Below are 26,465 nucleotides of genomic sequence, written 5' to 3' on the forward strand. Positions count from 1 at the left end.
AGTGGAAATGCGGCCTAAGTTAAAAACTTCACATCATTCAACCAAGCATGTTGCACAAGCAAAATGATGCAACTTTTTTCATAAAAATCTGTAAATCACAATCCCTGAAATCAAGGTTACGGTTTCTTGGCTTGTCCAAGTTTAAGTGACACTTTTCCGTGAGGATGGTGTCCATTTCATGCCACAAAAATCTGTCATCATGTCCAGTTTGTCATAGTGGGTGGTAATTTTTGCTGAGAGCGAGAAGACATTTTTTTTTATGGTATTATCTGATCTTGGGTTCCGGGTTAACGGACGGACACGTATTGCCTGCCGGCTGCTCTCTCAAAAGATTTTCAAGCGACTTAAAAGCTGATTATCTCTACGAAAGAGATAATCAGGCTTTCAGGCTTGGCTTTCATTTAAAGGTACAATTTCTGGCTTTCCATAGACCCCAGTCATGACCAGGTCTTCAAGACAAGCCTTGGTTTCATAAAGTTGAAGACTAAATGGCTGCTTGCAGTGTACGGGAGCCTGTTTGGTGAACTTTGCAGATTTCACCAAACGTACCAAGAAAAGCTATCTGAACTAAGATTGGATACAAAGTCACCCAATATGCAGACTGTGTGCACCTCAAAAAAGTAAATATGATATTACAAGAAAAGTGTATGTGTGTGTGTGTGTGTGTATGTTATACTTTGGGTAAACTTAAGTGGATTTTAATGAAAAAAATATTGAATAATATATATGGTACGTTTGCCATGCCTTGGTGAACATGTTGCCATGGTAACAGTGAATTTTGTGGATGTATCAAGGCAGGAACATGCTGTAACTCCACTAGTTTTGGTGAATCTGAGGTCACCAATCAGATCCTTTTTTCTCTCTCTCCATCACGTCATAGGTTGTCGTGGACGTGGAAGCTGTTCCAGTTTTGTAATGATTTGTAATAATTTTACTGATCCATAATTACTCAGACGGAAAGAGAAGTATTTGTCAGAAATTTTGCCAGAGGTTTCATCAGGTGTGGTTGAACTACTGAAAGCAATGTTTAGGGTTGACAAGCTTTAGCTTAGTGCTTTATCCAGTTTGGATGAGTTCAAGCAAAGGGACAGAGGTGCACATGATGGAGACACCACCCACAGAAAAACCAGGACATCACTTTTTTTCAAACCCTTTTTGATCCCAACCTGTGTTGCTGTTTATTTATTTATTTTACATTAAAGCAGAAATTCCATATATATTACTCTGTCAAAGTTGTGCCTGCTCTTTCTACTTGATTAAATGAATTAGTACATTTGAACCAAACGGAACTTTATACCATCCTCAGGGTTCTTCTCTCAGTTTCCTTTGCTTTAATGGGCTTGGCTTGCAGCAGATTGGGCTTTAAAACTATTTTCTAAAGAGCAGAGGGGATGATAATGTAGCTGCAGTGGAGCTGTTAACCCTCACCCCCGCCCTATGGGACCTGGGGATAAATGTGGGGTCTTCGTCTTAGATTCTTTGATGTATTGACATGACTTAGGAGAGTAACATGTTACAAAGAAGGTGGTGATAAATTTACATGCATCTCCAGTTTCCTACTCCCCCTGTTGCCATGGCAACAGGATTTTGGAGGCCATTGATTCTAAATTATTTTATTTTTTAATCTAGCCACACGGATGTGATAATGAATATTAAGAATTTTGCTATTTGGCAAATGTAAGACGCTCCAACAGCAACGTCTCTGGAAATAGTTGTTTTTCTTCCCCTGACCACTGTGTGTCTTTGTTTACTTTGATGCTTTAACACGTAAACCAAATGAAAAAGGCAACTTAAATGCATTTAATGTGAGAAAATACGTAACAATGAGATATTGAGGACAAAAAGAATATCTCAGGAGATGTGAAAGTTTGTTAGAAAGTTTTTTTTCTTTTTAGATTTTACTGATTAAACTTCCAGCTTGACTGAACTCAGCCTTCTTTTTTTTCATATCTAGCAGATGACTCCTGTTAAACTACATTCTAGATCTTTCCCATAGTTGGGGGCATAGTTCACAATACTTGCAGCAGTGCAGAACTGTGCACGAGGGAGAGAGACAGGTGCAACAAGACGAATCAACATCCACACAGAGACGTGGAGGAAATGAGTGACAGCAGGAAAAGAAGCTAAATCTGAATCATTTCACTTTGATGGAGAATAAAAGGCAGAATTTAGAGTCTGCAAGAAGTACCGGTATTTAAATCCAGAATCGGCTCTGGAATCCTGAGAACTGAGAGAATCTTCTCCAAAACAGGATCATTGACTGAAGTCTGCCAAGCCCTGCGTAAGGCTGCCTTTGCACCGAGCGTGATGCCTGCATTAGTGCGATTCAGAATTAAGAATCCTGAAATATCAATAAAGCACATGACAAAGATGAAATACTTAAATTATTACGTAAAAAATAACTATTTTAGAAATCAACATGGCAAATGCTGAGCATTTATCTAAAATATATGCAGATTATGTTTCTTATAAAAGTTATGTATATGATTAAAAAAATAATACTATATCATTAAAGTAGACATAAACCAGTTTAAAAAAACTTCATAGCAAAATTTGATCAAGTATCAAAAGTTAAAATATGTGCAAAATTATACTACATCAGGAAAAATTCATGAATCTATTTTCAATGTTTGGAGCAAGTGAAGTTATATCATTAGAAATTAATCAATTTAATCATTTTCAATAATTAATTAAGCATTTATTATTATTATTTTTTATAATAAGGTAATGCTGTGAAAACAAAATGAAAAAGGGTCCATAATCTGTCGAATGAGCAAGGTTGGCATTTCTTCTTCTGCTGATTAACAGCCGCTTTTCTGGGTTTAAACTGAGTTTCTAGTTCTCTTCACTGTTATGTCTGCAGACATTAGATTCAGATCCATATCCTTCTGCAGCTGATATCAGCGGCGCTGAAAGTTGAGGTCAAGTTGTCTGCAGGTCAGAACTTTGCTAAATATCAGGGTCACTTCAGACTTTTGGAGAAAGTGATGAATCCAGGCGTCATATTTCTTGAAATGATTTGGCCCTTTGATGTATTACTGCATGTTGGTTCAGACGTCCGTTTTCTTAGGTCAGCTCTCTTTTTTTGGAGAAAATCAACTTTTAAGTCGCTTGAAGATAATTGTTGAGCCGCCGTGAGCCACATGCGTCCGTGCTGTAATCCGGAACCGTAAAAAAATAAAAAATACTTATACTTTTAAAAATATGGTGGTCATTGCCCTACACCCAATGGAACAAAAACAATGTGCAGAAAATGGTCTCTGTGGTTTCCTCCAAGCACCTTGTGTTGGTACAGCTGGATCTGAGGCCTGAGTCCAGATCTTTGTGCAGAGATTAGATACTGTACTTCATCCAGACTAATGAATCCATACGGCTGTGTTTTTAAACCAACCGTCAGCGATAAGCAGGCAGACAGCAGCTTTACAAACCTGCACTCTGAAGTCTGAATGCTAATGAGGATGCTACTCCGTAATCAGAGCCGGATGAAGAGCCCCAGCAGAGAGGCCGGGCCAGCATTCCAACTCAGATTTATCCAAATCCTCGGCTTCTGTGCTCTTCTGTGGGGCTGGAATTGATTTTTAAATGCTCTGCATGAACATCTCCATCATGCATGGAGCTTTGAACATTTGTGGCTTGTTGGGATAGTTAAGTATGTTGATTTAAAAGCAGTCTCTCTGAGACAACATTGATTGTTAATAAGCTAACAGTGAAAGTTGTACAAAATCCATTTTAAAATATTTGGTTGCTCAGGGGAGTAACATCATGCTTACATGAAAACATATTTTAGTGGTCACTTTTAGGTCATAAACTGTGAACTTCTTAAAAATAAATTGGCGTCTACAAAGTTTTTTTGTTTCCTCGGTTTCATGTATGTGTGGCATTCTTAGTGTGACACCTTGACAGAATTGTTGCTTTAAAAAAAAAAAAAATTCAATCAGAATCTTGAATCAAGCTGCTCAGATCGAGCACCAAATAAAGTTAAGTGGGTAATGCTGGGCTGAATACCACAGCACTCAAAGTTATTCATAAATAAGGCACTCTCCTCTCACATGTGATAAATGTATGCCCCGTTATACTGAAGGGACTTACTTTTTATTATTAAATTAGAATACAAGATTTATGAGGTATCTGAAAAGTAGGCCAAACATATTCATGTGCCATATTCAGTACTTCTTGAGAATATTTACCTGCAGAAGTGCGGACATGACTTTGACTCAAGGTGTACTTTTAAGTTTTACTCGTCCTCTAGAGATTTTCCTTGGACTCGTACCTTTTGACTTTAAAACATGGAGACACTTGTCAGAAGCAATATTGATAACATTTGATAAGGAAAGGACCAGAGCAGTGGAATGTATTTACTAGAACTGACCAGGGTACTGTCGTCCGTCAGTGATATCAGGGATGTGGTCAGCTTTGGGCTTTCAGGACATGCATAAACTGTTACCTACTGAGTGATTCAAACAGGAAACAATTTCCTTGTGAGTTGTGGTGAAAGTCATTTTCCTTGTTGTTAACCTAAAGTCTTACAAAGCCACATGAGTCTGGATGTCTCAACTATTGACAGCTCTGGATATTTTTGTTCTGCGTTCCGCTCAGCTTTAAGCAGAACCCAGTGGGGAGCGTAGGATGAGATGTGCTCAAGGCTATAATGTGCAGAAGTACAATGTTAAGATTGAAATGGGGGTTGTTTATGGCAGTTATGAAACTCGCTGCTTGAACTTGTCATCAAAAGCGACCCGTCAGTGTAGAGAAACAAACACGTCTCCTTTAAAGACTGTGACGTTCAGCAGGAATAAGGCTTCCACTCTGTGTGGAGCAGACGAAACTACAGAACATGAGCATTTTTCCTGAGTCTCATTTGTCTATCGTGGATCCAGAGGTCACACAACTCTGTGATTGTGTTATATGTGGGTTTTTTAACTCAAGGGAAGATTTAGTGAAAGTGCTTTACTGTGGCTTCAAAAGTGGGGTGAATGTAATGAACAGGAACTTCTGAATTTCCAAGTGGCGCCACTTTGATTTCTGGTTTTCAGCCACTCAAAGGTGCTGTAAGATTGCTGGTCAGCGGTGTGTGTGACATATTACACTCTCATAAAGATAACATGCCATCTCACAGTTCCAGGTTTACGTGTTCAGCAGACGCAGCAAAATGAGTTTTAATTTCCAGTTTATGGGCTTCTGACTGACAAACTCCACTATGAGCAAACACGCTGAGAAAAGGTTACCCGTTTGCACTTCCTGCTGTCTCTGACTAACATTAGCATTCATTAAGAGTTATGTTTCTGTTTGCTCTGCAAAAATGAGCTCAACACACCACCCTGGAGTCTTGCTCCCCCATCAGGCAATGTTTCAAAGAGCTGCTACGTTCAGAGACACATTTTCTAAGTGTCTTCATGTTCTTTCACTTCTGTTATCTGCATGTTCACCTGAGACAAGGTGTGTTACGGCATAAAACCAAAGAAAGGTGCAGAAGGTCAATAATATGTTCTAAGTGAGGAGGTAATTTAGCGCTGACGTATCTCCTCTGTCACTTTCAGTGTTTGTCCCTTGTGCTATCCTCTGGTGTCCAGATGACCCCACCCCCCTTCCATTGCCGTGTTCTCCCTACCATGACAAAGGTGGATAAAGGTGGAAAGATTTCATCATTAATCATTCATTAATCATTCATTAATCCATGGACACCAGTGAAGATCACAAATCATTGAAGAAAAAAGGTTCAGAGCACTGGGTATCCATTGTTCTATCCTAGGCCCTTCAACATTTGGAGTTGGGTCATCTAGACCCACTAGACAGTGCTCTGAACCTTTTTTTTTCAATGATTTGTGATCTTCACTGGTGTCCATGGATTACATGGAATCTTTCCACCTTTATCCACCTTAGTCATGGTAGGGAGAACACGGCAATGGAAGGGGGGGGTCTTCTAAGATAGCACAAGGGGTAAATGGTTTAAATATCCGTTTTCCGTTGGTGTTTATTCGAAAATGAATCCATCTCCAACCGAGCATACTGTAAATTGGACTGCATGGTGGTTTGCAGATTCGCTTCACAGCTAAAGCTCTGATTCAAGTCAAAGTTTGTAAAATTATTTTCATATTAAAGGACATCTTCTCTCAAAACAAAATGGTTTTCTTTAAACAAAGGTTTCAAAAAGATTGTATCTAAATAGTGCTCCATATTTAAATTTAATTCTCTAATTAAATTGTTAGATTTCTCATTGTGTACTGTGTGTACAAATTGGCAGTGCACATTGGGTCTCACATGAAAATTTCACTTTTAAAAAGTTGGAAAAAAATTACAATTTGTGTGATCTAACTTCCCTGCAGTTCTCGTTTTTGCAGGTTTTATTCAATTCCTTATTTTAAAGATGAGACTAAAAAGACAAGATATTTGTATTGCCAAATAAAGACGTCCAATTTTCAACATTTCGTGCAGCGTTTGATGCAGTCCTTCATTGTTTCAGTGCAATCTGCAAACCTAAACTTTGCATTTTCCGTTTTTTGTCTGGGAAAAAAACCTACCTTTGATAAGAGTCTATGGTGGGAGTTTGGATGCCACTTGAGTCCTCGCATGCTGGTGTTTGGGAGCTCTTGATGGCGTGTCTGTTTCTGTTTCCATCACGTGTGCCTCCTGCCACTCTGCCTCCCTCTACCCTCAGTGACACGCCTCATGAGACAACAGATGGCATCTTGGGATCGCGTCCAGAGCGCCTCTGTCACCATGCTGGCATGGCCTCAGTCTTAATCGGAGACTAGACGGATGCCACTTCACACCTGAACTCTGTCCCTCATCCTGGAAGCAGTGATACGGAGGATGCAGAGCACAGACGGCAGAGCTTCGTACAGATCTTCTGCTCTTCTCATTTGAGCTGGCAGCCCTTTCTTTAAAGGCGTGAACAATCCAAAAGTTTTTGGGTGCAGAGTTGGAGTCTGGGAAACACGGACAGATGGTTGCAGAGTGTTTGGGGTCTGAATGTCCCACTTTTTTGTCCAAGTTTGTTTTAATTGAGTTGAAAAACCCACCCTTGAATTGAGTTTCATTCTTGCATCATTTATTTGGAAGTAAAGCTGCATTTAAATGCGAGTGAGTCCATCTGCAGCCCAAAGAAATTGGACTGCACTTTTTTGTTTCAAATATTGGGGGAACCAACTGTTAAAGTTGGTTCTCACTTCCTAAGTTTTAACATCTAGATTTCTGCTCCTTTCACAGGTAAATGTAACTGGTTTCCCTTCTAAAAAACATTGAGTCGGTATCAGCTTTTAGACGGAGCGCTATCTGCTTTCATGATTACAGAGCAAAGAGCTGTAGAGACGGATATGTGGCAAGAGTTTGCTCTTTATTGTGTTTGACTGAACTGGATCTATAGCTCCTATTCAGTGCACAACAACCTGAGCAGCATCAAATATTTATGGTGGTACCTGTCTTCCATCAAAGCTATTGGCTGCCTTTGCCTGTCTTTGCCCCGAGGTTAGCACTGCAATGTCAAAAAAAGTGAGCAAGAAGAAAAGCCTTTTATTTTGATTTTCCCCTCTCGATTCTCATCCACTTCATACATACTGCATTTGTGACCTTGACAGAGCAGACAGAACTTTTTAATTCAGCAACAACCTAAGGTCTCTTCAAACGTCCTACAATCCTGAAACAGCTCTGGGAAGGGATCAAGATAATAAAATGCTCCTTATTTAGCATTTACTTGCATCTTCCTTTCAATTTTTTTCATCAAATGAGTATTAAACTGAATAAGTTATTAGATATGAGGGAATACTTGAAATAGAATTTCTATAAATGTCTGAAGCAGTGGTCCCCAATCCCCGGGTACTGGGCTGCAGACAGAAAAAAAGACATTCGCTAACTTTGATTATTTCCGTTTTATTTTCTGATACCAAAGGAAGTTTTGTTTTGGAAAACTACTGGATTCTATTCATCCAATCTGTCTGTCTTGACATGTCACGTGACTTTAAGCAGCTGCTCGGACCGCAAAGCTAGTAGCTTAACGCTTAAAAGCTACGAAAAACAAAACAACTATGGATGGATGGATGGATTGATGGATGGACGGATGGATGCATGCATGGATGGATAAATGGATGGATGGATGGATAAATGGATAGATGGTGGATGGATGGATGGATAAATGGATGGATGGATGGATGCATGGATGGATGCATGGATGGATAAATGGATGGATGGATGGATAAATGGATGGATGGATGGATGGATAAATGGATGGATGGATAGATGGATGGATGGATGGATGGATGGATGGATGGATGGATGGATGGATAAATGGATGGATGGTGGATGGATGGATGGATGGATGGATAAATGGATGGATAAATGGATGGATGGATGGATGCATGGATGGATAAATGGATGGATGGATGGATAAATGGATGGATGGATGGATGGATGGATAAATGGATGGATGGTGGATGGATGGATGGATGGATGGATGGATGGATGGATGGATGGATGGATGGATAAATGGATGGATGGATGGATGGATGCATGGATGGATAAATGGATGGATGGATGGATGGATAAATGGATGGATGGATGGATGGATGGATGGATGGATAAATGGATGGATGGTGGATGGATGGATGGATGGATGGATGGATGGATGGATGGATGCATGGATGGATGGATGGATTGATGGATGGACGGATGGATGCATGCATGGATGGATAAATGGATGGATGGATGGATAAATGGATAGATGGTGGATGGATGGATGGATAAATGGATGGATGGATGGATGCATGGATGGATGCATGGATGGATAAATGGATGGATGGATGGATAAATGGATGGATGGATGGATGGATGGATAAATGGATGGATGGATAAATGGATGGATGGATGGATGGATGGATGGATGGATGGATGGATGGATAAATGGATGGATGGTGGATGGATGGATGGATGGATGGATAAATGGATGGATGGATGGATGGATGGATGCATGGATGGATAAATGGATGGATGGATAAATGGATGGATAAATGGATGGATGGATGGATAAATGGATGGATGGTGGATGGATGGATGGATGGATGGATGGATGGATGGATGGATGGATGGATAAATGGATGGATGGATGGATAAATGGATGGATGGATGGATAAATGGATGGATGGATAAATGGATGGATGGATGGTGGATGATGGATGGATGGATGGATGGATGGATGAGTAGATGGATGGATGGATGGATGGATGGATGGATGGTGGATGATGGATGGATGGATGGATGGATGGATGAGTAGATGGATGGATGGATGGATGGATGGTGGATGATGGAAGTATGGATGGATGGATGGATAAATGGATGGATGCATGGATGGATAAATGGATGGATGGATGGATAAATGGATGGATGCATGGATGGATAAATGGATGGATGGATGGATGGATGGATAAATGGATGGATGGATGGATAAATGGATGGATGGTGGATGGATGGATGGATAGATGGATGGATGGATGGATGGATAAATGGATGGATGGATGGATGGATAAATGGATGGATGGATGGTGGATGATGGATGGATGGATGGATGGATGGATGGATGAGTAGATGGATGGATGGATGGATGGATGGATGGATGGTGGATGATGGAAGTATGGATGGATGGATGGATAAATGGATGGATGGATAAATGTATGGCTGGATGGATGGATGGATAAATGGATGGATGGATAAATGGATGGATGGATAAATGGATGGATGGTGGATGATGGATGGATGGATGGATGGATGGATGGATGGATGAATGGTGGATGATGGAAGTATGGATAAATGGATGGATGGTGGATGATGGATGGATAAATGGATGGATGGATGGATGGATGGATGGATGGATGGATGGATGGATAAATGGATGGATGGATGGTGGATGATGGAAGTATGGATAAATGGATGGATGGTGGATGGATGGAATCAAATGTTATTTTTATTTTATTAGGTCAGAACCACAATGGGGCAGAAATACATTTTTCAAATCCCAGCTGAGCGTTTTATGATTTGCATTACTGGGCATCTGTTCTCTTTATAAGGTTAAAAATGGAACCCAAGTACGTTTTTAGAAATGAGGCCTCAGGAGTCCTAGAGGCTGATTGATTTCCTAATGTTTTACAGGGCCTAATTAATTGCTTCTCTCTCCACCCACTGACTTTAAGAGCCTGTTTCAAAGGTTGAAAGATTTTCAGATAAAAGACTTCTAGTTATGTTCTCTGATTTGTGCTGCAGCACACAATGCCGGTTTCTTTGATTGCACGTTGCAGTACATCATTGTGTCTGCACCTATTTGCCCTGATCCAGAATATCAGCGGTATCATCCCTTTAGGCTGATTCTTAAAAAAACAAAGACAGACTTCTAATTAGTATTTGTGACATTGTTGCATAAGAAAATCCTTTAAGTAATAAAACAAATGTGCACACCAGCCATATCCATGCCTTCCTGATGGTCTATTACTGTAAGATTAATAGTTGTGCTGCTGGGTGCACCTCTGGGGTTAACCTGCAGAAATGCTGAGTCAAACTGTGGTAAGTGCTTTAGTGCAGACTTTTTGAGTTCTTCCAACGATCATTCCAACTCTGTTTGTTTTTAACTAAATCTTTACTTCGCCATGAAATGTGTGATCTTTTTTATGTCTTAAGTTTGTGGATTAAGCTCCCTGTGAGACGGGAACAAACGTAGCCTATGTGTGACCAACATACACTCACAGGCCACTTTATTAGGTACAGCTTGCTGGTACCGGGTTGGACCCCCTCTAGCCTTCAGAACTGCCTTAATCCTTGGTGTTATTGATTCAATACGGTTCTGGAGACATTCCTCAGAGAGTTTGGTCCATGTTGACATGACATCATCTGTCTGCTGAACATCCATGATGGCGATCTCCCGTCCCACCACATCCCAAAGGTTCTCTACTGGGTTCTGGTGACTGTGGAGAACGTTTGAGTCCAGAGAACTCATCGTCATGTTCTAGAAACCAGTCTGAGATGATTCCAGCTTGATGACACGGAGCCTTATCCTGCTGGAAGTAGCATCAGAAGATGGTCCACTGTTGTCAGAAAGGGATGGACATGGTCAGCAACAATACTCAGGTAGGCTGTGGTGTTGGAACCATGCTCAATTGCTAAATATCTCCCACACCATGACACCACCACCACCAGCCTGAACCGTTGATACAAGGCAGGATGGATCCATGCTTCATGTTGTTGACGTCAAGTTCTGATCCTACCATCTGAATGTGGCAGCAGAAATGGAGACTCATCAGACCAGACAAGGTTTTTCCACCTTCTATGGTCCAGTTTTGAGACAGGAAATACAAAACGTGTTTGGATGAGGATGGTCAGATGAATGGATGGTCGATAGATGGGTGCTCATTATTTACCTTTTAATCTAATCTTTCTTACCTGTAGTTCATGTGTGGTAAATCTGTACTCAACCTCGCTGGAATAATCCAGGTCTTTATTTTTTCGTACAGTACTATTACTATGCATGTAGTGAACTATACATCGTTTCAGTGCTCACAGCTGCAGGCCCTTTTCGGGGATATGAAAGCCTATAATAAAACAGTTGATCAAACAAATGTTCCCATGTTTATGTAGCTCATTACAGGTTTCACCTGTAAGCCAGATTTTGAGATGGAAGCTAATAAAAGCTGTTTTTGGTGTAGACATTTATGGCTACCAGCAACTGTTAATAGAAAAGGCCTTTCCAACTGTGATGTTCCACATAAATTCAACAACACTGCAGCCTAATGGTTAGTTAGTGGAGGATTCTTCTTGTAATGAGGGGCAATTTGCTGTATTGATCTGTGTGTTCAGATAATAATGATGTTCCCTGTGTTTTTCCATTACCAGCGTGGTACTGATGTTTTCTATTACTGTACCTGCCTGCTATGGCCTCCCTGCCCCACACAGTCAAGTTTCCTCTTTGCGACTTGATTTGGTTCCGCCAGTTATAACCATTATTGTTTTAGCACGCTTTGATCATCCCTGTCTGTTAAGGGAGCTCCGGCGCACAGGGCCATCGAGCTCCTCAGCTGTGTCGCTCCTCAAAGCATCTCTCAACAAATTAAAAGCTTACCACGGCTATTCGGACAAAATGAGGTGTGTCAGAGGGGTTACAGGAAACACAAGACTAATTTACTCTAATGAAGCGGGAGCATCCAGACGGTTCACAGGCTGGCGTCGTGATGCAGAGCAGAGGATTTCCTAAGTTGTTGCATCTTCTGACCTGGAGCAGTGCTGCTGCATAGTGCAGCTTTGGGACATTTGTGTAAACTAGAATTTTAGTATTAGGCATTGATAGTTTTTTTTTTATCCTTTTGAGAAACAATATTACAGTTCTATGTGTTACAGAGAAAAATCAATTGTAATATTTGAACAGATTTCAACAAGTTGTGGATTGTCTCAAATGGAATGTGTTCCAAACAAATCCAAGAACATTGAAGTAAAAGAATAAGAAGATACTCTTTATAAGAAAAGGACAATCATGAAGACAACAACAGTGCAAAAAGGTGCAGTTGTGATCAATCTGCAGGTGCAAAGATATTTCTGTACAGCTTTGCCTACTGCCGTGTGGCTGTGAGTGCCCCCTGGTGGCAGAGCATGGTCAATGCAGTCACATTACAAGGATTTAATGAAAGCACGTTTTTTGTTTCGGAAGATTGTTCCTCACTAGGGGCTGCTCGGTGGGATAGTGGGTAGCGCTCTGGCCTCACAATAAGAAGGTCCTGGTTGGAATCCTGGCTTTTCAGGTTGGAGTTTGCATGTTAGAAAGTGAATTTGTGTGATTGTGTGTTCTTGTAACAGACTGCCGACCCATGAAAGTGGTACCCTGCCTTCACCCAACAGTAGCCATGTTGTAGAACCCTGAAAGGGATTCAGCGGGTTCTGAAGATGGATGGAGGGATTTTGCTCTCTGATGTTCTTGGGAGATTGTGTGGACATTTCTTAGCAAAAAGTCTCAAATTTTCCTCAGTGAAGTGAGAACAGTAACAGATGACAGAATCCTGCTGTCACACTTCAGCTGAAAAAGCCTGTCCTTCCTGCCTTCAGCAGATTCTACCAGCTTCATTGTGTTAACATTTATTTAGTTTGACCCATTTAACCCTTGCACTATTAACCCTGGTACTAAGCCTTTTTGTTTTTATCTAAGATAAAAAATTCAGCCCCACCTCCTACTGTGATGCTATAATAGTTCAAATACTAAGAAAATGTGGAATTAGCGAATGGGACTGTTTCTGCATAAAAGAACTTAAGACAGTATTTCTTGTTTGTTTTGCCAAAACTGATGGAGGTTTTGACATGGAGAAACACGAACTGCAGCCTCTTTAGGGTGCTGGGGGGTACAGCGGTACAGCGGTACAGCGTCTGCCGTTATGCGGTCGCTGTACTGATTCACTGTGATGAAGACAGAGCTGAACCAGAAAACAAAGCTCTCAATTTACCGGTCGATCTTCGTTCCAATACTCACCTTTGGGTCATGAGCTCTGGGTCATGACCCAAAGATCCAGGTACTGAATAAAAGAGGCTGAAATGAGCTTCCTCTGCAGGGGGGCTCGGCGCTCCCTTAGAGATAGGGGGAGAAGCTCGGAGTAGAACCGCTTCTCCTCCACATAGTAAGGAGCATGTAGAGGTGGGTTGGGCATCTAGTCCGGATGCCTCCTGGACGCCTCCCTGGGGAGGTGCTCCGGGCATGTCCCACTGGGCGGAGGCCCCGGGGAAGACCCAGGACACGCTGGAGAAACCAGGTGTTTTGGCTGGCCTGGGAACACCTCAGGGCCTCCCCCAAGACGTGGCCGGGGGTCTGGACATATTTGCTTAGACTGCTGCCCCCCGCAACCCGGTTCTGGATGAGCTGAAGAAGATGAATGACATGGAAATTCAAAGATGGGATTAGACTGTGAAAGTCTCAAATACCAAAAACCAAAATAAACCAACGAAGCCAAAACATGAATAAAATAAAAATGAGAAAAAAGCAAAAAGCCCAAATCCTCAATCTTCATTTTTCACGATTTTTTCAAGGTTTGGGAACATAAACAGCTGAAAAACACAAACAGAAACAGCAGCTTTGACGGTGCAATCAAGAATTTCTTTTTTCTTAATTTAATTTTTTTTGTTAATGGATAAACACTCTTCTGATAAACATGGATACATTCTTAGATTTTTTTGCTTCTCAGCCTTTTTTTTGGTGTGTCTAGACAAAGGGAAAATACTGGTGCTGCTTTTTGTTACCCCAGCAGAGATTGCCGATCGGCACAAAGACTGTTTGTTTTTTCTGAAGGCATTCGCATTAAAACCGCACGATCAGATTCACAGCATCATTCAAAGCCATTAAGTGAATTAAAAAACAGCTCCGGGTGTTTCTCTGAATGCTTTACATCTGTTAATCAAAGCTCAATATACACACAGTTCTCTACTGACAGAGCACATTAGCTTTTACTAAAGAAAGCATAAAAAAGCCTTTTTCAAAGCTCACATGGATTTTTCACGAGGGCCGTGACTCCAGAGAATCGAGAAAAGTCAACCTTTCTCACTGCCTTTCTGCCAGAAGTGATGAGATTCAAGCCGTTTAAAATGATTGGGAGTCTTTTAAAACTTCTCAAATAAGAAATGAACATCGTGATTAAAGTGTTGCGGATCCAGAAATGCCAAGGTATACATTTCGTTTGGAAAGCTGCATTTCATCGTTTGTAGGCGTCGGTTGTAGCGTCCTCCGTGGCGTTCTGCCGTTCTCGGCGCCTGTGAACGCCTTCACAAAGGATTATTGATCCAGGAGATAAAAGAATGGTCAATTAGAGAAAGTGCTGCTTCTTCTCGGTACATGCTTCTGCAGACGTCTTTCACTGTTAGGTTATTTTTCCTTCCCTGCAGCTTACTCAACAACAGTCCCTCCTTTCTCTGAAGCAGCCTGCAGACATTTAAACTTTCAACTTTATTTATTTGTAAAGTCTTTCATTCCAGTTGAAAACATAAAGTGCTTTACATAAAAGCAAACAAAATAGTCATAACATATGAAAATTAATTACAACAAAAAACACAGGACAATCACACACAGTTGGCCCCCCTCCCTCACCAGATTCTCCCAATATAACCCTGAACAAGAACCGCAGCTTAAAGAAAGTCTGGCTCGGTTCTGCTGTGCAGAAATGATTTCATTCCTTCCAAGGCCCAGCCCGACCATGAGGGTCATTGCCACAGCGCCCCCCCAGGGCCCCCTCTACGGCTGTTAGACCACAGAGCCTATGAGACCGAGCACCGCAGCAACAGCACCCCCTACAGGCAGAGCCCGTAGTGCCCCAGAACAATGAATCCCCGAGAGGAAAAGCTGGAGTAAGAAATAACATCAGTGTATAAATAATAATCATAAGATGTAACTATATTATTTATTAAAAAAATACAATAAATCAAATGATTGAAACATAACCTTAAATATGAATATAATAACAATGTTGTATACTACAGTAAAACCCTGAAACAAAGACTGACACAAACTGGTGAATTAAGCTCATCAGTCGTGTTCTGTGCATGCTTTTAGAAAAGTTTAGTACTAAATAGATAGTTTCATAGTGTTTAGTGCCGTCACTGATGCTCCTACATGTGCAGAACCTTTACAAAAACAGTTTTTAGTCCTCAGTAGTGTGTTTTACAAATGGCTGAGACTTGCTACTTAGTGGAAATTAACTCAAATAAAAGGAAAATCTGCACTTCAAAAAATATCTATCAATAAGGACAAAGACTCACATTTCTTGCATAAAACTCTGCTATTTTTTAAAATGTTTTTTTAGTAGCAAATTATAAATTTTAAGTCCATATTTCTACACCACAATACACCAACACAACATTAAAATCAATCTGTTATAAAAGAGTCAAGACCACAATAAACTGCATGAATCTCATCACTTTTGAAATAATCAAACATTCTTCATGTTGTGCAGCAATTATCAGAGTCAATAGAAAGGCATCAAAAAAGACTTTGTCCCTATTCTCTAAAGATTTTTTTTATTTGTTCATTTTATTTGATAGTCTTTTTCACATAAAGAACCATTGAGGTCACTAACTCCTTTAAATTAGAGTTAAAAAGGTATATCGTCAAGAAAAACCTTTTTTTTCTTTTGACTAAGAGCAAATTGTGATTTTAGATGCAACCAGTACCTGAAAAACTCACAAGATCCTTTACTGGCTCCAGAAAGCTAGACTTAGCACTTTTAGGTTTTCCAGGAACATCACAGACAGAGGAGAAGAGATTTTCTTGCGTTTTTCCCTCCACAGCCTCTCATTCCTGCAATCTGAAACTGTAATTTCAGAAAAGACAAAGACGAGGCTGTTAGCAGAAAAGAGGTTCTGCTTCACTCTAAATCTCCTTTTTTGACCAGAGATTTTTGTCAGGTTAGTTTTAGAGGAACAGGATGTCTTGTTGAAATAACACTTAACTAGTGACTTTTCTCAATTTCACCGAGTTATCCTGAAATGCTCCTCCCAATGTCTACCAATAATTTTGGCTTCTAAGTGAATAAAAATGTCGCGTTTGCTCTGCTTGCCTTCTGCGCTCGTCCTTTGTGCCATGCAGAGGAAGACAAACGATGCAACTTGAGCAATCCAGTAGAGTCTGATTAAATAAATAAAGTATTCCTAATTCTAGCTTCACTACATTTATGGACAACATCAACTGTAATATAGAAACCCAAAATAGTTTTTTAGAAATAATCTAGGATGAAGAGCATCAGCTCAGCTCTTTTGTAGGAGAAAATAAGGAAATTCCTTTCTAAATGGATTAAACACACTTTTATAATAGTTTCAAATGTTAATAGCATAATGGAGTTGTAGTTTGTCTGGAGAAATTCTTTTTTTATCCTAAATAAAACCCAAAAGTCAGAGCAAATGTTTTGGACATCCATGTTACCCCCCCCCCCGAAGGCAATCTTTTTTCAATTCTACTCGGCCCAAAAAAAACTAAACCTTGCTGCTCTCCCCCCGCTCGTGGCACTTATCTCCGTTTGCGTCATTCCTCTTTTTCTACTTTAAAATCATTTATTTTTTTGCAGCCTTAATAAAATATTTACCAAACGGAGGACGGGAGTTTTGAGAGCCGGTTGGTAATGAAGAAGACAGGGAGAAGAACAAAAGAGGAAAAAGACGAGGGAGTTGGACACTAAAGATGCTGCTTGAATCTCAATGTCTCACCTTGAAGCAGTTGATGAGAAAAAATAAATAAAATGCAGCCACTGTAGTGCTAAAAATCTCATTTCTGATCACGTTTTTGTTCTTTCTTTGCCGGTTTCAGCCTGTAAGAGCGGTTCCTTACCGAGCTGAAGCTGAAGCAGGAATGGGACAGAAGTCCAAACTCTGCTGCCTTTTGTTGAATGGTGTGTCTGGCAGACAGAAGGCACAACACTTTTCCAGTTAGAGAGCTGTGGCTCTGGCTAGACTCACTAAAACTTCTATTTAAATTTTAGCATCATGAAAGCTGAAGCATTTCCTGTAAAACTTAACAAAAGAAAAGGAAAAAGATTGATTATTCATTCATCAAAGTCCCACTCCGATCATCTTTTGATATGTTGTAAAATCGTTCCCAGATGCCGTTTTTAGCTGAAATCCCCAAATCTGGGTGGTTTTCTAGGACATAGTTTCTGCAGAACGGCAGGACATCATTAGAAATTTACCTCTGAGTTGTGGGCGGGACTTGTTGCCACTTGTGGCTAGCTTCCATTCCCACACACCTCATGCTGACATTACCGGCGCGACAAAGATGGCGAGCTATGCAGCTGTACAGCTCAGACGAGGAAGACGGATCTGTTTGTCTGCATCGGAATGGAGCGGAGCAGGAAGCTTGTGGCCCACGTTCGTCACGACGACAGGCTGTCTGTTCCTGATTCACCTCGATTAGGATAAAGAAACACTCAGAAATGCTGTTTTAAGCTTCATTTTCTTTGGGAAATGTGTGTGTTACCATAGCACTAAACATAAGAGAAAATAGAACAATATGAAAACAATGAGATAAAAAACAAAAATGTAGCATGAATGTAAACAATAAGGCCGTATAGTTTAAAGACGATTTACAAACGGGTAACAATGTGCAAAAATGTGCACATTGTGTCACATTGTCATCTGTTACACTGTGAGTTACTTTAGAGTTGAATTGTGTTGGGTAAGAAGGGTTTCCTGTATCGGGCAGTCTATGTCGTCCATTATGAGTAAAATGTCACAAGAACATGTTAAAAACATGATCGTCATTGCAGAGCGTCTTTACAGAAGTCTGAGGATGTTAGAAAATAAATGATTCCTTTCAGAGAAACATTTATTTAATAATAATAATAATGGATTGGATGCATCTGTGCTTTTCCAGACGCTCAAAGCGTTTTCAACGTGTCCATTATTCATTCACGCTTGATGATGGTCTGCGCCTACAGTTCCTCTGACCATCACCGGGACGTTCATACACATTCACACACCAGTGGAGCTGGAGGCAGGGAGGGTGAAGTGTCTAGCCCAAAGACACAGCAACGGTTGGCTGGAGGGAGCGGGGATCGAACCGCCGAGCCTTCGATCATTGGACGACCTGCTCAACTGCCTGAGCCAGTGCCGCCCCTTTTTACTTGACAGTTCTGAAAAGCTTCTTCACGTCTAATTCATCTTGTGGAACTTAGCGGCATCTACAGACTCAGAAGTCCCACATAGACACACCTCTTGGTTTCATCGTGGAGTTTGACTGCATTACAAAACAGCCTCTGAGGTTTGAACCACAGCTGCTGCTGGCAAAGGCAGTGCTGGTCAGCACATATTTATTCTGTGATCGCAAAAAGTGAAACATTTATAAGCCTTTATCAGAAACCAAATGAAACATCTGGACATCTTCACCTGCTGATGTTGAGTGGAGGCCATCTTTCTGTCTTCGAACTCGCTTAGTTAAAATCCACGTTTTACCTGCTCTACTATATATATATATATTTATCTCAGAACTATGTGAGGGCCTCATCCACAGTCAAGGTTTTTAAAAAGAAACTAAAGATGCTTCTAATTAATTCAGCTTTTAATTAGATCTCATTTGTGGGATTTAGAATTTTTACTTTTATACTTTATACTTTATTTTATCACATATTTATTTGTTTAATGCTTTTAAGTCAAGTTGTTCTTTTACACGTCTTAGCTTCTTCTCATTTATATTTCAGGTGTTTTAGACTTTTTTTATGCACTTTTCAAGCATTAACGTATTTAAATCTATATCTTCATGTTTGAGCTGTTTTTAGATTTTAGCTCTTCTATCTATTACTTCTACATCTAGACTGTTCACCAGTGTTTTCTCACCCTTGGCCCTGCTTGTCCTCTGGCATCTCTTGCTCCGGGTCCTCCTGACCCGGTGTGCCCATGTTGGGCGCATTGGACCTGGGGGTTGGTTGGGGGTCTGTGGGGCAGGAGGTGCTGGGGGTGTGTGGTGCTGCATAGATGCTGACCCCCCAGCCAACAGGAGGACAGACCGGACGGCGCCTTCTGGGTTCTCTGTTTTTTAGCTTTGGTTTGTTTTTTTAGCCATTTCTCTTTTACTTGTGTTTGTTTTTTGTGTTTTTTATTATGAGGGGCTTATTCAATTATTTTATTGCATGAGTCAGGATTGGTGTTTTTTTTTACCCCTTGTGCTATCTTAGATGACCCCCCCCCCCCCCCCTTCCATTGATGTGTTCTCCCTACCATGACAAAGGTGGATAAAGGTGGAAAGATTTCATGTAATCCATGGACACCAGTGAAGATCACAAATCATTGAAGAAAAAAGGTTCAGAGCACTGTCTAGTGGGTCTAAATGACCCAACTCCCAACGTTAAAGTGCCTAGGATAGCACAAGGGTTAAATGAATGGTGCTTTAGAAATAAAATTAATTTGAATTTGAACTATTGAGGTACAATTTTCTATCATAAATAACCCTAATTCCTAAAGTACATATACTCCTGTGTTGTACCACTAATGACAACAAGAACAAAGTCCTTATTTCAGCCTCACAAGTCCTCCATCCAGCATGGTAAATGGCAAATGGTGTGTATCTATATAGTGCTTTTCTACCTACAAGGACAAAGCGCTTTACAGTCACACACATTCACACACTGATGGCGGCTCCGCTGCCAAACACAGGCGCCTGCCTACCACCAGAGGCAAGGTGGGGTTCAGTGTCTTGCCCAAGGACGCTTCGACTCATGGGTGTGCAAGGCGGGAATCGAACCTGCAACCTTAGGATCACTAACTAGCACTAACTGGGTCTCTGTCAATGAGTTCAACCAAAAATTAGCAGAAATGCCGAAATATGCAGTCGCTCAGAAGATACATCCTCTGATGTCCTTCATATTCCTTCAGTTTTTCATTGTCATTGTTTAGAGAATCCACAGGGGGTCTAAGGCAGGGGTCTGCAACCTTTAATGCTGAAAGAGCCTGTTTCTTACTGACCAAAACCCAGCGACAGCCACAAAGTTCCTCTTCCTGAAAAACTCACTTTTTAACATTTCTGTAGCCATCAAGCCTTTAAATATTTATGAAAGTTCTAAAAAATGTCTATTTATATAGCAATTTTCACTTATTTTGCTTTTGACAGAAGCAAATACAACTTCCTTTCAAAATAAAATACACCCTGTGTTAACAAGGATGAGATTATGGTAAATGGCGTATACTTATATAGCGCCTTTCTTCCTACAAGGACAAAGCGCTTTACAGTCACAGACCCATTCACCCAGTCAAACACACATTCACACACACAGTCACACACTGATTATGTGATAATAATTTATGCTTTAAGGTCATTTTAACAAGACATCACTTTCCTAATAGATTAAATCTTTTTCCATAACTTTGCTCTATTATCTGACTTGTTAAAATTCTAAACAAAGATGACAAAACTTTATTAAAAACAGAAATATTGCCAAAACTACAAACCACTTGTTTGCACGCATTCGAAGCATTTTTCTTTAAAGTCAAAGACCCTCAATGGAGGGATGCATGAGCTGCGAGTGTTTCTGGAGCCTCCGGTTGCAGATCCAAGCTCACATGAGTAAAAACAAAAAACAACAAGAACATTTTTCTTTTGATTTAAGTAAAAAAAGAAAAGTTCACAACATTGATTTCATTGTTTCTAGTTTGTTTTTGCTCTCATGGCTCAAAATTTTGTACAGAACCTCGATTGCATTTTCAAAAGTTGTGAATGTTTTGCACACGTCTGATCCGTGGCTCTTGATCTGTGTTTCTTTAGGTGGGAGGGACGATGTACAACACCGGCCGTCACGTCTCTCTGCGACTGGACAAGGAGCATCTGGTTAACATATCTGGAGGCCCCATGACGTACAGCCATCGCCTGGAGGAGATCCGGCTACACTTCGGCAGCGAGGACAGCCAGGGATCTGAACACCTGCTCAATGGCCAGGCCTTCTCCGGAGAGGTGAGTCTGGTTTTGTCTCCCCGCCACTCTTTGATGGAACAATAACATGTTTCCCACGAGGGCCACAGTCCACACATCTGTTCTCGATAATCTGCAGACCAACGGGAAACAAAATGTTTGCTTATCAATCTGTATTTGTACCCAAATCAGGTCAGGTTCATGTATTTTCATGTTCATTACCACATTTGGCACAAATTTAAAAAGGTTGATTTCCTGCAACAAAAAAAAAACGATGTCATGCTGCCCTGCTCTAGGGCCAAAGGTGTTATTGTTTGTAGGACAAGAAATCCTCTTCACATAGTGTTTAGTAAAGATTGAGAGTCTAACGTTGGGCGGATGTGTTTATCTGTCCAGAAAAGGCTGTTGGGAGGGGCCTAAATGAATGAATGCTGGCTGAAGTAGCTTTTGAATGAATCAAACGAGTAACCAGTCAGGGAACTGCAGCAGATTTGTCATAAGAACTGTTTCTTGACTCTTTTAGAATGAGCACACAGGGACAAGACAAAGGGGGTTTTGGTGACCCCTAAAGAACAAAAAAGTAAAGACGCAACTCAGCAGACAATTAAGATCTCGCCTACTAAAAAAAAGGAAGCATCCCAACAATCCCCCCAGAAAAGGCAAAAAGAAGAGTATCACAGCAACACTTGGCAGAAGCAGTTCAAAAGAAAACCTTCTGCTGACTGCTTTGAAACGGACAGGAAAATACGCAGACACGGTCAGAACAAAGAACCAAACCTGTAGGTCTGAACTGAAGGCGGCAGTTTCTGCGTTACAAACTGTTTGAGGGTCAAAGTACGACAGAGAAAACACAACATTAACAAATAAAGCAAAGAATACTCAACATGTAATGTCTTGATTAATAAAAACAAAATGAATGAGCTTATTAGCAAACTTTCTTTCCTTGGAAAAAATGTGTAGTCTAAAATTATTCAAATTTTACTAATTTGTTTAAATCCCACAGAAACAGGCACATTTTCTATCCTTGGGATCTATTTGGGATCTATTTCAACTTTTCCTAAAGTATTTGACAGACTTGATGAATATTTATTGTCCTTGGTCACGCCAACTTAATTATGCCATTAAGATATTACAAAACAAACAATGAATAATATGAGTCAGAGAGAAGGAAATGATCTTATGTGTACTCCTACATCAACACAACATGACAACAACAAATAATAATAATAAAAATGGAAACAGCCATTCTTTTCAAAACTCACAAACTGATCTCATTTACAGTTTAAGTAAACGTAAATGCTGTCCATCTATCTACTCTTTTTTCACTTGGACTGTGTTTATGCATAGTTTATATGTTAAGTGAGTTCCACAGCGTAACACCACAAACTGATTCAATTCAATTCCATTGTATTTGTATAGCCCAGTATCATAACAATAGTCGTCTCAATGGGCTTCATTCCGGTAATTGAATAATAAACATGAAATGATATCTATGTCTGTCTCACAGTTGTATGCACAGAAGGAATTTGGAAATGATATCATCACCTGTTATATATGGCTGTCAAATATAATGTCTAATAAGACCATGAAGCAGCATAAAGCAACAAGTTTACTGGTTGTTTATCATTATGGTAAGGTTCTAATGTAGTACAAAAAGGGCGGGGCCTGTCCACACTCACACTCAAATGTTATCAACACACCTGCTAGCTGCAAAAATGTCCACATATCAACATGTACACAAAACAGATAGTGTTCACACACGAATACCTATGCCTTCAAACCAACTAGTGTGAAATATTTCATTCATTCAATTATGCAAACTATTAGTGCAAAGGTGAGCTAACACCTGTGCTCAGGTGAGTGTTTATGTTCTTCTAAAATGGATGGTGGAATGTGAAAAGAAGGAGGGAGAGTGCCCAGCCACCCCCCACACCAAGACCCCCGCCGCAGCGGCAGCCAGAGCCCCCCCAATTCCACACGGCAGCAGGCAGAGAACAACCGCCCCCCGGGGGCGCCATCCAGGCCAGGGCCAGCAGGACCGACGTGAGGCCCCCAGAGCCAGAGAGCAGGGAGGCATGGGGGGAAAGAGAGTGCCTCCCCAGCCCAATCAGACGAGCACCCCATCACCACCCAGGAGTTTTGGGCATCCCCCTGCCCCAACCCCAGGTACGAGCCAGGACCCCCCAAGGGAGACCCGCTCCGCACTCTAGGCAGCCATCCACCAGGCCCACGGTTGATCCAGAAAGGTGCAAGACAGGGGCCAGCCGCCCCCGCCCAGGAGGAGATCACCCCAGGGAGAAGGGGGCCCACAAGGGTTGTTGTAGACATGGCCCGACCAGGCTCGGCCACAGTTGGAAGTTTGGCGGGGCTCAGGGGCAAGGACCAGAACCCACCCCACAGGGATACGGACACCCCTGGCTCAGGTGCAATGTGAACCCCCCCGTGCGGAGAGAGCACCGCCGGGCCCAGGAAGCTGGCACCCAGGGGACACGGCCACTGTACCCACGACACAGTACCCCCCACCAGGGATGGGGTAGGGGACAGATGGTCCAAGGTCCCACCTTCCTTGCAAAATGTGTGTGCGTGTGTGTTTGTGAGGGTGTGTGTTATCATGTGTGTGTGTGTTTATGTTTGAATGTATATTTTGAGGAGTAAAGGGTGTGTGTACTATAGCTAAATTATAGCTATAGCTATAGCTAAATTAACTCGCAGTCAGAGCTCAGTAGAACCACATGTTCCTGTTTCTCTCAGCTCTGATGATTTTCTTACATTTTTCGATAGTAAAATCTCAAATATTAGACATAAGTTAAATCAAGTTATTCCTACTATCAGCCCAGAACAGGCTGAAGCGGTAGAAATGGAGACATCCATAGAAACCTCTGTAACATTAGACTGCTTCACTGCTGTGGATCAAGCGGAAATAACATCAATTATTACGTCCTCCAAATCCTCAACGTGTCTGTTAGACCCAATTCCCACTAGACTTTTTAAAGAAACTTTTCCCCTAATTAATGATCCCATATTAACAATGATAAATGCCTCTCTGGAAACGGGTTACGTGCCACAGTCTTTTAAATATGCAGTTGTTAAACCTCTTCTGAAAAAGCCCAGTTTGGATCCTAGCATCTTGGCCAACTATAGACCGATATCAAACCTGCCCTTTATTTCTAAAATCCTAGAAAGAGTTGTAGTTAAGCAGCTTTACTGCCACCTACAGGACAACAGCCACTTTGAAGACTTTCAGTCGGGGTTTAGACCTCACCACAGTACGGAAACTGCACTAGTTAGAGTCTCTAATGACTTGTTATTGGCCTCAGAAAAGGCTACTACTTTCTATTCTGGTCCTGTTGGACCTCAGTGCAGCCTTTGACACTATCAGCCACAGTATTTTAGTCCATAGACTAGAGCAGGACATAGGGATCAGAGGATCTGCTCTCCAGTGGTTTAAATCCTATCTGTCCGATAGGTATCAGTTCGTTAATGTAAATGGCCATTCCTCTCAGTGCACTCGAGTCAACTATGGAGTCCCACAGGGCTCAGTCTTGGGACCGATCCTGTTTACGCTTTATATGTTACCCCTAGGAAACATAATCAGGAAACACAGCACTAATTTTCATTGTTATGCCGACGATACGCAGTTGTATTTATCCATGAAGCCTGACCAGAATGACCAGATAGAGAAACTGAACGCCTGCATCAGTGACATCAAGACCTGGATGACAATTAATTACCTCCTCTTGAACCCAGAAAAAACTGAGGTTGTGGGGTTATCCTTGCCTCTGGGCTTCACACCCAACAGGCTTTGCAGTTGCTATGGGCGTGGTCTGATTCAGTGTTCATATATAAGATGATTTGCCCGCTTTATTTCGGTCTGGCATATGAGTGAATAAAGCTTCACGTATCGAAGTCAAGACTTGTCTTCTCATCATTGCCACATTGGTGACCCCAATTGTGAATAATGAACCAGGAGACAGCAGACGCGCGAGTTTCAACGTCATCTTCAGTGACCTCGCCATCTCCCGCGCGCGGGGACCCGGCCATGCTAGCTGCCGCCGCCGTGAAGCTGCCCGAGTTCTGGCAGAGCGATCCCGCCTCCTGGTTCCAACATGTCGAAGCCCTTTTTCATCTGCGCGGGGTGCACACGGATGACGCCAGGTACTACTTGGTGGTGGCTGCTCTGGATCAGCAGTCCACACGCAGGGCAATGCCGCTGCTGCGCAGCCCGCCCCCGCAGGAGAAGTACGCGGCTCTGAAGGAGTTTCTGCTGCGGAGATACAGCCTGTCTGCTTCAGAGAGAGCAGAGAAGATCCTCAGCATGTCGGGCCTGGGAGACAGTTCGGCTGTGGACTTGATGGACAGCATGCTCTCGCTGCTCGGCTCGGATGAGGGCGGTTTTCTTTTCCCGCACATTTTTTTGCGGCAGCTCCCGCCGCCCGTGCGCGCGGCTTTGGCCAACTCTCCTCGCCTGGCGGCGGGAGATTACAGAGGACTGGCTGAGGAAGCGGACCGAGTTCTGCTGGCTACCAGGCGTTTCGCCGTGCAGCACGTGACGTCTGATGCCCACTTGCAGGAGACGGAGGACGATCCGGTATCGGTGTCTGCAGTCGGCGAGGGCGCGCGCCGCGGGACCTCCCTGTGCCGTTTCCATCAGAGGTTCGGAAGGAAAGCAAAGCGCTGTGTCCCGCCTTGTGCGTTTTTGAGTTCGGGAAACGCAGCAGCCGGCACTCGGTAGCAGCTGTGAGTGCTGGCGAACGTGGAGAGCTGCTGTTTGTTACGGACTCTTGCTCCGGACGTCGTTTCTTGGTGGACTCTGGCGCCCAGAAGAGTTTGGTTCCCCCCTCCGGCTCAGAGATGTCCACCGGTGGACCGCCGCTGTGTGCGGCTAACGGATCTGCTATCGGGACTTTTGGGACCAAAAGGACAACTGTATGTTTTCATGGACGTAAGTTCAATTGGGAATTTGTCGTTGCCTCCGTTTCTGTTCCCATTATCGGTGCAGATTTTTTGTGTGCACATAGTTTGTTGGTGGACATGGCTAACCGCAGACTAATAGACGCGATCACTTTTGCCACTGTCCCATGTGCAG

At 42.0% G+C, this 26,465-nt stretch overlaps 1 protein-coding gene across 1 annotated transcript in view; it reads left to right on the top strand.

Annotated features, from left to right (window-relative positions):
* Positions 1-26,465, top strand: part of ca10 (carbonic anhydrase 10) — a 319,572-nt gene that overhangs the window by 240,887 nt on the left and 52,220 nt on the right. The window contains exon 4 of the mRNA XM_023949200.1: positions 21,236-21,421. Within this exon, the coding sequence (XP_023804968.1) occupies positions 21,236-21,421 (186 nt within the window). The remainder of the gene's footprint in view (positions 1-21,235; positions 21,422-26,465) is intronic.

The sequence above is a fragment of the Oryzias latipes genome, chromosome 19, assembly GCF_002234675.1.
Source record: "Oryzias latipes chromosome 19, ASM223467v1".
In the NCBI taxonomy this organism is placed as follows: Eukaryota; Metazoa; Chordata; class Actinopteri; order Beloniformes; family Adrianichthyidae; genus Oryzias; species Oryzias latipes.